Raw genomic sequence first — 15142 nt, 5'->3', positions numbered from 1 at the left:
TGGCTCGCTGTATTTCAGGAGTGTGAGGCTGAGGTCTCTGACGGATGGTGCGTCTGTGGTGCTGAGTCCCTGCAATAGATTTCTTTTTCTGCTACATCTCAAGCCTTCCTTGGCTAATTCCTGCTTTATCTGATTGTCACTACTACTAGCCCAGTGCTCTTTTCTTAGGACCTTTTGTGATTTGATTCTTTCATGTTCTTTCTTTACCTAAAATGTAAAGGATTAATAATACAGCCCCTTAGTTTTCATTCTTCTTCTTTGCTCATCTCACAGCTATTCTATGGAGTTCTCTATCTTCCCAAACGTGATGTATTAAAATAACTTTGCTTTTATGTACTCATTATGTGAAAGTTTGCCATTTGTGTCTGAATCCAAAATAGGAAAAACAACAACTGTTGTTATGATGGTGCATAAATCAGAGAGAATTAATAACCTTTTTCTTGCATGAAAGTCATAATCACATGCCTAATACAGCAGAAGGTGTAACATTAAGTCTGTGACTTCATAAGGTTGATGCTAAAACTTCGTGTGAGTAATGCAACCTCTGATAATTTAGAATAAACTTTTCAAACAATCCTTTATGCCCTGTGAAGAAGTATTTAGGCATTTTCTTCCCTTTATGTGTGTGCGTGTGCATGCATGTGTGCACTTTTGTATTATTGCAGTTTAGACAGTGTAGGGAATTTCTCATCCTACTTCTGTGGAATTTAACTTTTTATGTAAATGTAACAACAATTTCTTGTGGTAGTGGACAAATGTAGCAAAATGACGTGCTAGCTCCCTTGAAAGGTGTTATTTTCTGTATTTCTATTTAGCTAAGACAGCTTGACAGTTAAAATCTAATCTTCTTTGACTTGTAGATTCAAGATGCAGCAAGTCAAGGCTTGAAATTTGTTGGAATTATACCTCAGTACCATTCCCAAAAGAACTGTCTTGTCAGCTCCTCTCTGACACCCGCCAGTAACAACTCTGTGCAATCAAGAGATAATAAAAATGTTTCAAATTGCCCTGAGGATCAAGCTTCGCTGGATGGCGAGAAAATAGATGGCATTAATGGATGCAATACTCGAGCACCAAGCGAGGAGAGTGCTGACCAACGTGCCACATCCAGGGAAGGCTGGAGGGGTGAAGGACAGGCTACTGAGGAGCCCAATTTCAAGTCTGTGAAGGGCAATGAAGAACAACCTGAGAGCACGAGTGTAAGAGAAGCGACAGACACGCAGAATGGAGTTGCAGAGAATGAAGCGCCAGCACGAAGTTCAAAACCCCTTACCGGCAGTAAGTATGGCACTGACCTCTAATACATAAAAGCCAAGTTTAAAATTGCCTCAATTATGTTCCCAGTTCCTTCGGGGCTTGGAACTTAGCACTGTAAAAGCTGAGAACGGGTGCACCAACTGAACCACTTAGCCCCATTTCAGCATTGTTACGCAGTTCGCAATCACTGAGGGTAAGTCGGATGGCAAATGAAGAACTGATATAACCAGGTGCAACTGTGTTATGTCCTGTTCCTATGCCTCAGTGGAAAGATTTATTTTAGTCCGCTGTTCAGCTGGACTGGTTGATTTCTGGGTTTGTTGTGATAATCTGAGAACTCTGGATATTTGATATCTGGAAATCAGTAGTTATTTCTGTTAATGGTTCATGTTTGTTAATTCATAATAATGGTCCTTGTGATAATGGTGCTCCTAATAATTTACCTTCTGATTTTCATATTTTTGAAGGTTATTTTTCACAGACCAGTTTTTTCTCTCCTCTCCTCTCCTCTCCTCTCCTCTCCTCTCCTCTCCTCTCCTCTCCTCTCCTCTCCTCTCCTCTCCTCTCCTCTCCTCTCCTCTCCTCTCCTCTCCTCTCCTCTCCTCTCCTCTCCTCTCCTCTCCTCTCCTCTCCTCTCCTCTCCTCTCCTCTCCTCTCCTCTCCTCTCCTCTCCTCTCCTCTCCCCTCCCCTCCCCTCCCCTCCCCTCCCCTCCCCTCCCCTCCCCTCCCCTCTTTTCTTTTTCTCGTCCCATCCCTTCCTCTTCTCTTTCTCCCTTTCTCTCTCCCTTTCTCCTGTTCTTTCTCTCCTTCTCTTCTCTGATTTATATCTCTTCAGATATGCTTTCCAATTTTAGATGTCATTTTATATCATCTTAAAAAAAAAAGTCTCAGCTGAGGTCTCAAAGTTTCCTCCTTAAGGTGTTCATTTCTCAGAGGTTAATTCAGTAGCAGAAATTGTAGTTTAAAATAGGATGTAGACCAGAGTAATTTAGAAAATCAAAAGTCATCAGAAAAAAGATTCTTGCCCCCTTTTCACTTTAAATCTTTCTTTCCTATATTTGTCTACATCCTAGAAGAGATTGTGTACACTTATTTCTATTACTTTTTTGCTTACTTTTCTTACAAGTTATAAATCTACATAAGGAAATTCCATCTACATTCCTTTGAGCTGGTACTGTCCTTGACTTCAATTTATCGCTGTTCTTCATGTTTTACATAGATTCAGTCAAACAATCCTGGCCCTTTGGGGATTTTATAGTGTAGGACTGAGAATGAATATGCATTCTTGGACTATTTGGACTTGGACTATTGTCTTGGTTTCCGTTGCATTTTCATGTAATTAGGTTTTTGTCACCAGATTTGGATCATTCTTCAGTAACCTTTCGCTATACTATCCTCAAATTTTTGGGGCGAGGCAGCAGCCAGGTTTGGTCAAAGCACTGCTATTATTTGAATATTTTGTTTTATGCTCAAAACTTACTCATTATAGAACCCCTTGGAGTTCTATAGTTCTAAATTAGATACCTCCAACTCATATCAGACCAGTTCTTTTTCTCTTTTTATATATCCTGTCTTTGAGATAGTTAACCTAGCAATTATCTTTTTGATGCTACTCTCCCCACTGAACTGTGGAAATTGTTTGCTGCAAGTAACCATGTTCTTAATATTTCTGCATAGTGGGAAGCTGACCATCTCAAATCTTCCTAAACTTCTGTCTGGAACACCCTAGCTGATTTTATTACAGCTTCTGATTTGCCAGATAAGAGGTTTTATTTAAAAAAAAATGTGGTTAGTTTCCTTATTTATCTTTCTTTCTCCGAGTGCTTTTTGGCCTTATTTATTTTTCACGTATTTTTACTGGTGAGTTATGCAAGTACTTTCCAAGAGTAGAAGTCTGAGAAGGCGCTTTTATATGACAGAAAATGAAATAGCTCACCTCCAGTAGGATTTTCCCGAATCTATTGCCTATACAACATTGCTGACTTCTTTATTACTCTGGTATGGCTTTTTGTTATTACAGCACTCCCTCTTCCTCCCATGGAAAATGTATTTCAGTCTTTGGCACCAATTCTCCATCCTTCCTTGGGAACACGAAGGTAGAAAGTACCAGGTGTTTTTTTTCCCTGTTACCCTACTTATTCCATAGGAAGTGATCACTGTTGAACTCCTTCTTCCCTACATTAAACTTTGTGTGTGTGGGAGTGATATTTCTTACCATTTGTGGAATCTTAATTTTGTTCTTTAGTTTAGGTTTTATACTATTCAACAGTTATTTTTACGCTGCTTCATTTTTTTTTTTTTGCTGAATATTTTGTAATGCTCATTTACTTTCCCTTTTGTTAAAGGGCTCTGAAAACACCATTGATAATTATTTTTTGAACAAGGCACAAATATTCCAATGCTGTGTCCAAAAGTCCCGTGTTATCTAGAACCAAACTGAAGGTGTATTTGGCCATGCTTGAACAGTCAGGCTGTCTGGTGAAAACTTTTGTTAGTAGTAACTGGAACAGTGGGAAGGACTGGTGTAGTAATGGTTGCAAAACCAAGTGAACCACTGAAAGACTCCCGCACGTTTTAAATGCGCGTTGTCAACAGCCCAGTGTCAAATCCAAGTTATCATCTCCCTATGGGTTTCCAGTTCCATGGTTTACTATTGTTAGTAAAATGTCTTTGTATACACCAAAAGATCTCAGTTTCCAACATGAGTTTGTTTTGGGAGTCAGAATCAAACTGAGCGCAGAAGTTTTATGTGTATGCTCTTCTGAGTTAGGATTTTCATCGTTTTGATCTTTCTAAACAATTGGCAAACAGCAAGAGGATCCATGTTAATTATTCCTTTTAATTCTATTTTAATCACGGTCCATGTCTGAGATCTTTAGGTCTCTTTCTCATGTTTGGTTATATAGTGAGCTTCCTGCTTCCAAGTGCTGCCAGCATCTCCTTTCTGATATGATTTTCATTTACACACTTCATGCTCAGACATTTCTGTTAGAGAGCAATCTTAACATTTCTCTTGACATTTCTTTCTTTACTTTAATATTTGAGATTAGAATATAATAACTTGGAAAAAAGAGGAGCTTGTTGAATGAATGGATTTCACTTGATGTTTTTGCTCTTTATATTTATTTAGAGGGAATTTTTTGGCTCTTGAAAGTCAATAGTCAATCTGCACTTAAATTTACTTCCAACCTCAGAGCTGTGAAAGCTCAACTTTGCTGTCAACAGTGACTTTTTTGCAATTGTAAGAGGAGATATGGAACAGAGTCTAGAAAATGTTCTCATTTTTGAGACCGTTCACAATTCTACTTTCAAGATTCATTTGCTGTTGTGTCAATGTCTCGCCTTGGCTCAGACCCAGAGTAAATCAACTAACCAGCTAACATTGTCTCTCTATTTATGATTCATTGTGTTTTCTTTAGATGAGCCTACTGCTTGCTGGTTCTGTGCCATAGCATTATCAAAAACAAGTTATTTAATACTTCATTTTAATGGCCACGATCTGTGTAATGCAGTTTCTTCTAAATCTGCAAGAAGATTTCACATTTGAACCATCCTCAGTGTTACGCGACTTTTAACAGTGCATTCAGTAGGCAAAAAGAAGTACTCTGGGCGTTAATTTTTAGTGATATTGAGACTTCTATGGTACTTAATGCAGTTTGTGGAGATTCTTTGGTTTTGTACCTTGGTTTATACTGGTAATTGTAGCAGGGGGACTGTCCATTAGTACACAAGTGTTGTTACCTGTAAATGTTTATTACCAACAGTGAATCCGTTGTTAGTAACAAATATTGTAACAGCAATCAAAGTGCTGTGTTGGGTTTGGGGTTCCTCCTGTGTTGGACGCTGCAGAAATGTAATAAGGAGAAAACCATGTCCAAAAGTATTTGCAGTTGCACCGTATAGTCAGGCAAGGGCAAACAGTGGGTTCTGCATCGTTTTAGCTGAAATACCATAATGTGGTTGTTGCATTACTCCAATTTTTACTTTTTGGTAGAGACAGAGATCTTCGCACTCTTCAACAAGCCTAAAACCCCCCAAAGATGCAGCCAGTATTATACGGTGACCATCCCTATGAGGATCTCCAGGAACGGGCAGACTGTCAACAGCTTAGAAGCAAATTGGCTGGAGCACATGACAGATCACTTCAGGAAAGGAGGCTCCTTGGTAAACGCCATCTTCAGCCTTGGAATGGTAAATGGTATGGAAATCACAGAAAGCATTATGTTGTGATTATTTTCCTTTCTCCTCTAATAGAGGTCATTATCTTTGAAGAGAAGACATTTGGGAGGTGCTTTTAATACAGGCTTGGGGCATATTTGTTTTAAATCATCCTAATTCAGTGAAGTGGAATGAAAGCACAGGAAATATTTTGGCATTTGAATAAGGAAAGCTGAGATCATGTATTTTATAAACATAATAGAGATTCTGTAACTGCAGAAATACACAGACTTAATCAACAGTACCAAGTAAAATTAATTAAATTACTAAGATTGTAAAGCAGATGACATAAATGGAAGAGTGTCTTTCTTCTTAGCTCTCTGGCCACATGCTGCACCTGGGTCTGATGCTAGGGTGGTATAAGGACCCTCTAGTTTTATCTGGCCAGTATCTAGCCTGTTACTCCCAGTTCTTGTAGAGGATATTTTCACATTTATGGCACAATATTTTTATAAAAATTGTCTGTGCTTCTTGTTTCGTCCTAGTGATACGAGTTTCATGTGTGTGATGGGTCAGTGATGGTATTATTAAGATGAAAAGACTGAAAAACAGATTTTTGCTGTGAAAATGTAGCAGTGAATTCAACTTAATACTGTATGCAGCCAATCTGTACTACATGCCTGGCCACAGTGGTGTCTCTGCAGACAAGCCTGTTGCACAAAGAAAGATTTTGGTGCATAATAGGGATCTTGGAGACATAACCAGGGGACCATGAGAACAAACCAAGGGAAGTACTTGAACATCGAAATGTTGAACTTATAGCCAAATTAGTTTTAGTGGAAACTTACGTGACTAGTATACTGCACAGTTAAAATGCTTATGGCTGAATCCTTGTGAATGCTATGAATCTTTCACCTAATTTCGGTTTGTTTTGCATTCTTCAAAAGGGATGTGGTAACCCATAGATTGGGCCCTGCTACTAAGTAACATGGGTTTGTGCCACAAAATTATAGGAAAACTGCTTCGAGAGCATCTTCTTCCCATTTTGCTGCCAGTTAGAATTCCAGGGCCCGTGATAAAACACAGTAATATTAGTTGGTTCTGGTAAAAGTCAATTGGGAAATTAATAAGCAATCCTATTTTTTTGTTTTGTTTTGTTTTGCAGCAAGTAGCAAAAAAAAAAAAGGTCTAAAGTTCAGTTGATGGAATGCTTTGATACAGCTTCCTGGAAAGCCTAATTGTTAGTTAACTTATTTAAAGCCACGGTCATTTATTTTATGTGTATAAATTGCAACTCATCGAGGCAAAACTAATTGGCTGTATCAGGCTCAGTGTTTTCTTTAATAAAATCTGCTTATCAATGTACTCTAAAACGCTTTAAACACAGCATTTTTCTGTTATTTAAACTTCTAAAGTTCATTTATATAACAGCTCTGAGGGAAGTTCATGTACTTGGACACCCCAGTGAGGAGTGCTGGATAACTGCCTACAGACATAGATAAAGTAAGCTTGAACGATGACATGAAAGTTTCTATGCAAACAGGACAATGAATTATATGAAAGTAGACAGATTCATGATTAATTTAGATTAGAGACTGAAGATGAGCAATTAATAACCATTTTTTTCTTTAGCATCTTGCAGTTTCAGGAGGAACAGTTTCAGTAGTCAGAAAGCTCAGAGTTAAGGCTTTTAAAAGGGTATCAGTTAAAACTGTTATGTTAAAATGCTGTGACTATGCCCGTGCTATTAGAAGGGTATTTGCTAAGAACATCTGTAAGTCAAACATCAGTTGCAGTTAAGTGTTTATGACTTCAATCCTAACATTTTCCTGTGCTTCAGAGCAGTAAAACAGATTTTCCAGTCTTACACCAACCAGGGTAGGAAGGGGGGAAGAAAGAGGAGGCTGAAGGCTTCTTGTCTTTACTTTTTTCTAGTCCTTTAAGGCAGCTTATCCATCTCCTCACAGCTGATCTCTGTATTCACTGATTAATCCCTTTCCAAATCAAGGTAATATTAGCATACTTTATCTAATTGGTTATATACACTTCTTTGTTCTGGGAACTGGTTTTCTCTTTGCCTTAAAGTATGAATTCATTATTTTGCTTATTAGACTTAAAAGCAGGGTTATTATCTTCTTCCCCCTTGTCCTTGGAATGCCCAATGAAGTAAAGATTTCCAGATTATCAGCAGACATAATTTGTTTCTTCCTTCTGCCAACAGTTTAATAATTTGTATTTAAAAGAATTTTAAAGTTCACTGATAGCAACTGTTTATTTTTGCTTATCATGCCATATAATAATAAACAGAGATACAACACACTTGCAAATTACAAAATGTAAACCATGGAGTGTTACACCGTATATTAAACGTTTTCAGATTTTGCTGGTAAGTTAGAAACAGCAGCATTAATTATTTAAATTTGGAGTTGTTACTTGCTGTTACTTCATCCAACTCATGTCGTTGCTAATGCTGCTTGTAATCCCAGGTGTAACTGATGCTGTCAAATGATCTGAAGTGATCGTAGGACTTCACCCATTCCGTCTTCTAGTGAGAAGTAAAGACCGTAGCAGCCAGGTACAAATGAATACCACTGAAAATGGAAAAGATGTAACAGGAAGGATCTGTTTCTTTCCTTTAACAGCAAGTTTTCAGTCGGCAGTGTAAGAGTAGGTGAGGATGAGAAGGGAGGAAGAATCAAAGCTAAGGTTATACTTTCATGCATTAACAGAGTAATTACAATCTTCTTCATTTTTAGTTGTTTTGAACTACAGTTCTTTAAATACTGGGCATTCTTGCATTTGTTTTACCATTGTCTGTGAATTTCGTGGCTTTCAAGCTTAGAAAAAAACAGGCAACCGGCCATAAAAAGTTGACAGGACTTAAAGACAGAGCAAGTAAATTAAACAAAATATGAGTTGGTTGGAAGTGGAAAGTAGTCAGGTTTTTAGAGAAGCAAGTTGATTGTCTCTGTTACATTTGCACTGTTGCTGACAGAGATGAACCAGTGATGCATTTGGCCAATTATTTTCACCTTATCCACTGAAGTGGCTGGAATTTTTATCATCCATATGGAATTATTTTTTCTGCACATAGCGAAGGTGAAAAGGTTCAAGGGAAGGGAGGAATATAAATTTGAAGCAAAGGCCAACATTCAGATCACATTGCACATAGACTCATAGAACCAGATAGCTAGTTTACATCTCTGAGAGCACCAGCAGCCTAAAGGTTAGTTTCCTAGATGAGGGAGATTTGTAGTTCAAAGACAACACAGTGAAAATTGTTGCACACTAGAAAAGCTGTCATAGCAAAGAAAGATTTTTTTTTTTGCCATATACTTCTTGTAAATCAGAAGCCAGAACATCAAAATAGCTTTTTGTCAACAGAGCTACATCAAATATTTATACAACCAGTGAAAATAGCTTTTTGTGCACAGCGGGATACCTTAATGAAAATTCAGTGGCAATAGAACATTTTCAGAGGAAGGACAATGATTGTAACCTTTGTGTTCTGAGCCCTTTCTTTAAGAAAGAGTGAAGTTATGTCAGTTTAAGAGTAGGGACTGGGAAATGATACCATAAACAGCAAAGTCATAATAGCTTGTTTTATTGGCATTACTTATTGCCCTATTGCAAATGAACTAATATTTGGTATTATTAATGACCTTTTTAATGCAGGCTAAGTTCCAGGAGATAAATATTGTTAAACAAGGCATTACCAAAAGAGAATACAACTGCACCAGAATCAATAAATACTTTGTGTGAGAAACAGTGGAAACTGGAAAGACCAACTCACCATCTAAAGCTTTGGATGGCTGATCTTTGTAGGTTAGTTAGGTAAGATTCAGCGAAATAAATGTTGGAACCTGCCATGCAGGTGTCTGCATGAGTTGGAATTCAAAAGTGTCATTACAGTTGGTGTAAAATTGGCCTAGACCAATAGTCTGTGTTGTGATTCACCTTATCCCACATCAGACATATAGAAGAGATGGGTGGGTACATTGGGATATGTGATGTAGTGACAGAAGATCTAGAAAAGGCTGAGATATGTAACGCCTCCTTTGCTAGGCCTCGGAGCTTGGAGGCAAGGTTCAAGGAGGTGCAGGATTAGCAGCAGTGGATGAAGATCGAGACAGGGGTTGCTTGAGTTCTGAGACCAGATGGTCTGCATCCAAGGGTGCTGGGAGAGCTGGCTGATGTTGTTATGAGGCCGCTCTTAGTCATCTCTGAAAGGTCATGGAGATCAAGGTAGGTCCCCAACACATGAGAAAGGCAAAGGTTGCACCTGTCTTCAAAAAAGGCCAAAAAGACCATCCAGCCTCACTTCTTTTCACTGAAAAAATCACTGAGTCCCCTTGAAACACATTTCTGGACGCATGAAGGAGAGGAAAGTCATTGTGAACAGTCAGCATGGATTTAACAAGGGTAAATCATACTTCACCAAAGCAATTGCTTTCTGTGACAAAATGACTGGATTTGTAGATGAAAGGAAAGCAGTGGATGTAATTTTGGGTGACTTCAGGAAGGAAGTTTTACAGTGGCTCCCACAATATTTTCGTACCAAGTTAGGACCAGCAGCCTGTATGGGAAGCCAACTAGACAGTTAAAAAAAACTGGTTGCATGGCTGGGCTCAGAGGGTAGTAATTATAGGTCATGCTTTGCCTGGAGTAACAAGTGGAGTACCACAGAGCTCTGTCCTGGGATCTTCTGTGTCTAACAGTGCTAGCAGTGCTGCAGAGGAGGCGAGGGTGTGTGCTTCTGCCTGGTCTGCAGATGATCCCATGCTCAGGGTGCGGTTGATGTGCGTCAGGGTTGGGCTGCTGTTCAGAGGGACCTGGGCAGGCTGGAAGAACAGGCCAGCAGGAGCTGTTTGAAATTCAGTGAGGACAAATTTCCTGCCTCTGGGGAGGGAGAAGTCCTTGCACACACGAAGGCTGGAGACTGCCTGGCGAGGTAGCAGCTCTGTTGAAAGGGCCTTGGGCAATGTTAGTAGGTGGCAAGCTGAGCATGAACCAGCGGCGTGCCATGGCCGTAGAGAAGGCACCAGCATACCAGGCTGTATTGACAAGAGTACAGCAAGTAGTAAAATCCTCCTCTACTTGGCACCCAGTAAGGCTGCGTGTAGACCACATAATGTGCCCAGTTTTGGGCACTTCCCCAAAGGAACGAGGAAGATATTCACAAACTGGAGCTGGTTTGGCAGCAGGCCACCATGACAGTCAGTGGCTGGAGCACTTGTCCTGTGAGGGAAGACTGAAGGAGCTGGCTTTGTTCAGCCTGAAAAAGGGTCAGCTTTGTCAGTCCTAACACTGCCTGCTAGTGTCTGAGGAGATGATTATCAAGAAAATGGATACAGGCCCTTGCCTAGGTGCATGGTTGCAGGATGAGAAAGAACATGTGTAAGTTGAAACAAGACATGTCCTAGTTGGATATAAGGAAAAACTTTTTCATCATAGAAACAGTCAAACTTTGGAAGAGGCTGCCTGGGAAGTTGTACAGTCTCCATCCTTGAAGATTTTCAAGATACAACTGGGTAAAGCCCTGAGCAGCCTAGTCCGCTCCTGCTTTGAGCAGGAGATTGAACTGGAGGCATCCTGAGGTCCCCATCCACCTCAATTATTCTATGATTCTGTGAAACTAAGTACTGAATGAAGTAATGGTTATTTCTCTGCATCAATTGTAAAAGAGAGCCTTGATGACTAATTCAACTGTTGACATCTATGCCATAAATATGTAACGTCAGGTGATACGAATCTCACCTGTAGAACATGATTGTAGCCTAAGTTGCTGCAGACTTTACAGCATCTGTGGGATAAAGGTATTGCAGGTAGGCTCAATGCATCTAACTCTTTGCCCTTCAACATCTCTGTGTAAGAGTTTCCCTGAAGTTCCTGCTAATTCTGACACTATAACATGGGTTCTGTGTGCCTCTTCTCCAAATGATGACCCTTGTATCTCTTGTTCTGATTTCTCTTTTCCCTTTTATTCTTAGCATCCCAAATGCTTCATATGGGATGAAATTCATGGTCCAATTACTCTTTACCTCCCCTTTGTAGCTGGAAAGGTAGTAGCTGACCTGCAAAAGCGAAGGTGTAGTGCCAAGGTGTGAGAATTGGCAGACACACATTTATGGCCTGAAAGTTTAAGCGTCGTGGAATGACAGGTAGAGGGAAGACTTGGTTACAGTTAAGGTGGGAAATTCTAATGAGTGTCATCGAGCAGTTTCTCTTACAGAGTTTTTCACCAGCATCACTCTTTTGAACAGACACCAGTACGCAGCAGCTGTCGCTCCCTCATCAATTTTCCCCTTCCGGTTTTCTCATTCCTATCTGGTTCTTTCCCAGCCAAAAAATTAATGGATCTTAGGATTGAAGGGATGTAGCCTTTGACCGTAATCACTGTACACCCAACAAGGAAGTGCAGTCAACTTTGTCTGCTCCTTGTAGGGTCTCACAAGCTCAGCTATTAGTTTCTAAAATGTTGCATATGTGCCATAACGTTCACATATGTGGGAGCTGTGAACTGTGCAAGTGGAATGCACAGCAGAGCGAAGCATGAAGGATGATTTATGAGAGAGTGTAAACACACGCATGGTGATTGTGTTTTGATCGCTTACTAATTCGCTAAGCAAATGTGTGGGCAGAGCTCAAGCTGCAGTTGTGCCAACAGTGTGACATAGAATTTCATTAACAGGACTCACTATACAGAGGCGAGAGCACTGCTAGTGTACCAAGCTTCCCTTACGAGACTCGGATGTCTGTGTGTAGTGGTGATGAATGGGATTCTGCTTTCAGCCCTAGGTGCTGTCCTGTGAACCCTGCTTTAGAAAAGTAAAGGGTTATTTGTGTGCTGTGCATCCTAAAATAGATTTGGGCGTGGGCTGGGGTGTTGGAATGTGATGTATTGCACAGAAGTTGGGTTGGTTCCCGCTTTGAAATGTAGGACCTAACAAAATGCCATTTCTGTATAAAATATGGTAATCGAGTCTCGTGCCCATTTGGATGTGACAAGCTTGTTCTCCCTATGTTTTCCAACCTGTAACCCAGCTTCTTTAGTGATCTTACTTGTTATTTCACAGCAAAAATGAATGTTCACCTCACTGAGATGAGAAATCTATCTAGATGACAGGAGTTACTGCTTTGTAGTCCAGTTTATCCACCTTTGAGCACCGTGTAATAATGGCTTTAATCACTGTAGTGATGAGGAATCTTTCTCCCTCATTAGTCTAAATGGAGTTACCGGAAATCTTGTCTGGGGAGGCTGTCAGCATGAAGGTAGACGGTTCTTTGAGTCTCCTAACAGAATCCCAAAGAGAGTGGGAATTATTAAATGGTTTACAACTTTCCTCCTCCTCAACATAAATAAATAAATCTGGTTTTGTGTTATCTATGAGTACTTGCATCTGCTCATTTATAACTGAATGACTTGATTGAAACTTCAGCAAAAATAGTAGTGGACCATGCTTATCGAAGCAAGGGGGTGTGCAAATGCTTTTCACCTGCAACAACAGTCTCGTTACATATATTTCTAGACATGAGCCCTCAAGTGTGGGAGTCTAGTTTTTCATGGGCTTTGCATTTCTAGGTAATAAAATGAGTATAGGTTATATAAGGTGTTGACTAAGATTGTGTTGACGAGGGTAAGAAGCCTTTTAATCCTCTTCACTCCTCCTTTGTGAAAACTGGTTGTGAGTTTGATACGTGTTGTCCCATGGAGGCAGTGATGCCTTCCTGCTAGCATTTCTTGACCTCACAACATCCACCAGGGAAAGTAGGAGGACCTGTTGAAACAGCTAAGCAGACTTACCTACAAGTCAGTTGGAGGATCTATCAGTTTGACATGTGTGCTGCAAGGAACACTGTTTTCCTAAAAATGCAAAGAAACTATTGTGTAAAATACAACACTCAGGCCAGGGATGAACAAGGCCTTTATAATCAGTTGTACAGGGTAAATGTGTTATTTAAACCAGAAAGGCAGGCTGAGGAACATGCTTATGACAATGTGACAGGAGTTCTCTGTGTTGATAAAGAGTACAATACTGTTCATGTACTATTTTTTAGAAATGACTATTATTTCGTCATTTATCTTACTTTAGCAAGGAAAGGTAAGTCAGTTTTTTCAATTGGTTGGAGTCTGTTGTGTCATGAAGCTGATAAAAAAAATGAGGGCTTGCCTATGGGAGTGACTGCTGATAATCAAGTATACAGCTAAGTTCAAGGAGAAAGTGGTGCTGAAGTAACTTGAATAGTATGTATACTCTGAAAAAAAGCTGAATATGCTGGGAATACAAATGAGAGTAGAGAGCCACTAAGCCAGATGGTCAAAATGCCTTTATAAATTGATGAAATAGTTATGAATGTATCTTTTCTTTCACAGCATTCAGATATGCCAGATCATCCTTTGTCCGCGTAGATCATTGTAACTGCGGTGCCTGATCCATATATAGGGTTCTGACTTGGGAGAATGAATGCATAATGTTGTTAATATCAGCGTACCTACAAAAGCCCTTGAGAAGTTGATATAACATAATACATGGTCTTCAGCCTGTAAATGTTTGTATAACTTCATTTAGGTGAACGGTACTGCTGAACTGAGGGCTGAATTCATCGTGCCTGCTCAAAATGCAAGAGCTGTGTTTTTTGATGACAGACTCCGGAATAACAGAGTGGACAGTGATGGCTGCTCTTAAAAACTGCTAGAGATATTAGTTTCATTCATTTAATACAGCTGGGCTTTCAGACGGAGGTCTATGCACTTCTCCTATTAACATGCTTGGAACAGCATGCTGTTAATAAATTCAAATGCCTCGTTACACATGGGTTGTCTTCCATAGAGCTTACTCATAACCCTGCATTTTCACAGATTCCTTTCATGGAACAACGGATGGAGTATTTCTCTTTGAAGATGTTGCTATGGAAGACAGTAAAACCATGCAGGGCTATGATGCTATTGTTGTAGAACAGTGGACTGTACTGAAGGTATGTGTGCAGTTTTTCTTTGATTTTTTTTGTTGTTTTTTATAAATCAAATTGCTGGATGGAGGCAGACTTACGTACTTACCTGTCCTTCAGCAGTAGCACACAGGTGACTGGGGTAAAGGGATCAGCATTAGTAATGTCAGTTAACCACGCTCTGGTTTTGTACAATGCTCTTTCGATTTTCATAAAATCATTAAGGTTGGAAAAGACCTCCAAGATCACCAAGTCCAACTGTCCCCCTCCCACCAATATTACGCAATAAGTTGTGTCCCTAAGCACCACGTCCAACCTTTCCATAAACACCTCCAGGGACAGTGACTCCACCTGTCCCAATGCCTGACTGCTCTTTCTGAGAAGAAATGTCTCTTCATTTCCAACCTGAACCTCCCCTGGCACAACTTGAGGCCATTCCCTCTTGTCCTAAATTTTTTTGATATTTGATACTATTTTGATCCTTTCCATACTTCGTTGGGTGGGTGGGAAGAGAGGACAATGCGGGTGGTGGCGAGCAATGAATCTCAGGGCTGTCTGTCCCAAAAATACAGGTGTTTGCTAGATTAACTGTAGAGTATCTCCATTGGTTGCAAGGGGAATATGACCATGCGGGTCAGTGTAGTATTGCAGTTAAAAAGGCTGTGGCCCTTTACATAGACTTACATGGAGTAGGAATGTGGAAATAATCACATTTGCTTCTGTCTGACCTCCTTCATATGCTGAAAAAAACGTATGTTCTGGGTACATCCCTGTAAAC

The 15142-nt window shown here is 40.0% G+C and overlaps 1 protein-coding gene across 3 annotated transcripts in view; it reads left to right on the top strand.

Annotated features, from left to right (window-relative positions):
• Window positions 1–15142, top strand: part of RFTN1 (raftlin, lipid raft linker 1) — a 96454-nt gene that overhangs the window by 64312 nt on the left and 17000 nt on the right. For 2 of the 3 annotated variants that reach the window (XM_040549763.1, XM_040549762.1), the window contains exons 5-7: window positions 861–1278; window positions 5252–5455; window positions 14276–14391. In XM_040549763.1, the coding sequence (XP_040405697.1) occupies window positions 861–1278; window positions 5252–5455; window positions 14276–14391 (738 nt within the window). The remainder of the gene's footprint in view (window positions 1–860; window positions 1279–5251; window positions 5456–14275; window positions 14392–15142) is intronic. The other variant, XM_040549764.1, reaches the window with a different exon arrangement.

The sequence above is a fragment of the Cygnus olor genome, chromosome 2, assembly GCF_009769625.2.
Source record: "Cygnus olor isolate bCygOlo1 chromosome 2, bCygOlo1.pri.v2, whole genome shotgun sequence".
Taxonomy (NCBI): domain Eukaryota; kingdom Metazoa; phylum Chordata; class Aves; order Anseriformes; family Anatidae; genus Cygnus; species Cygnus olor.
This window is presented reverse-complemented; position numbering and strand designations above follow the sequence as displayed.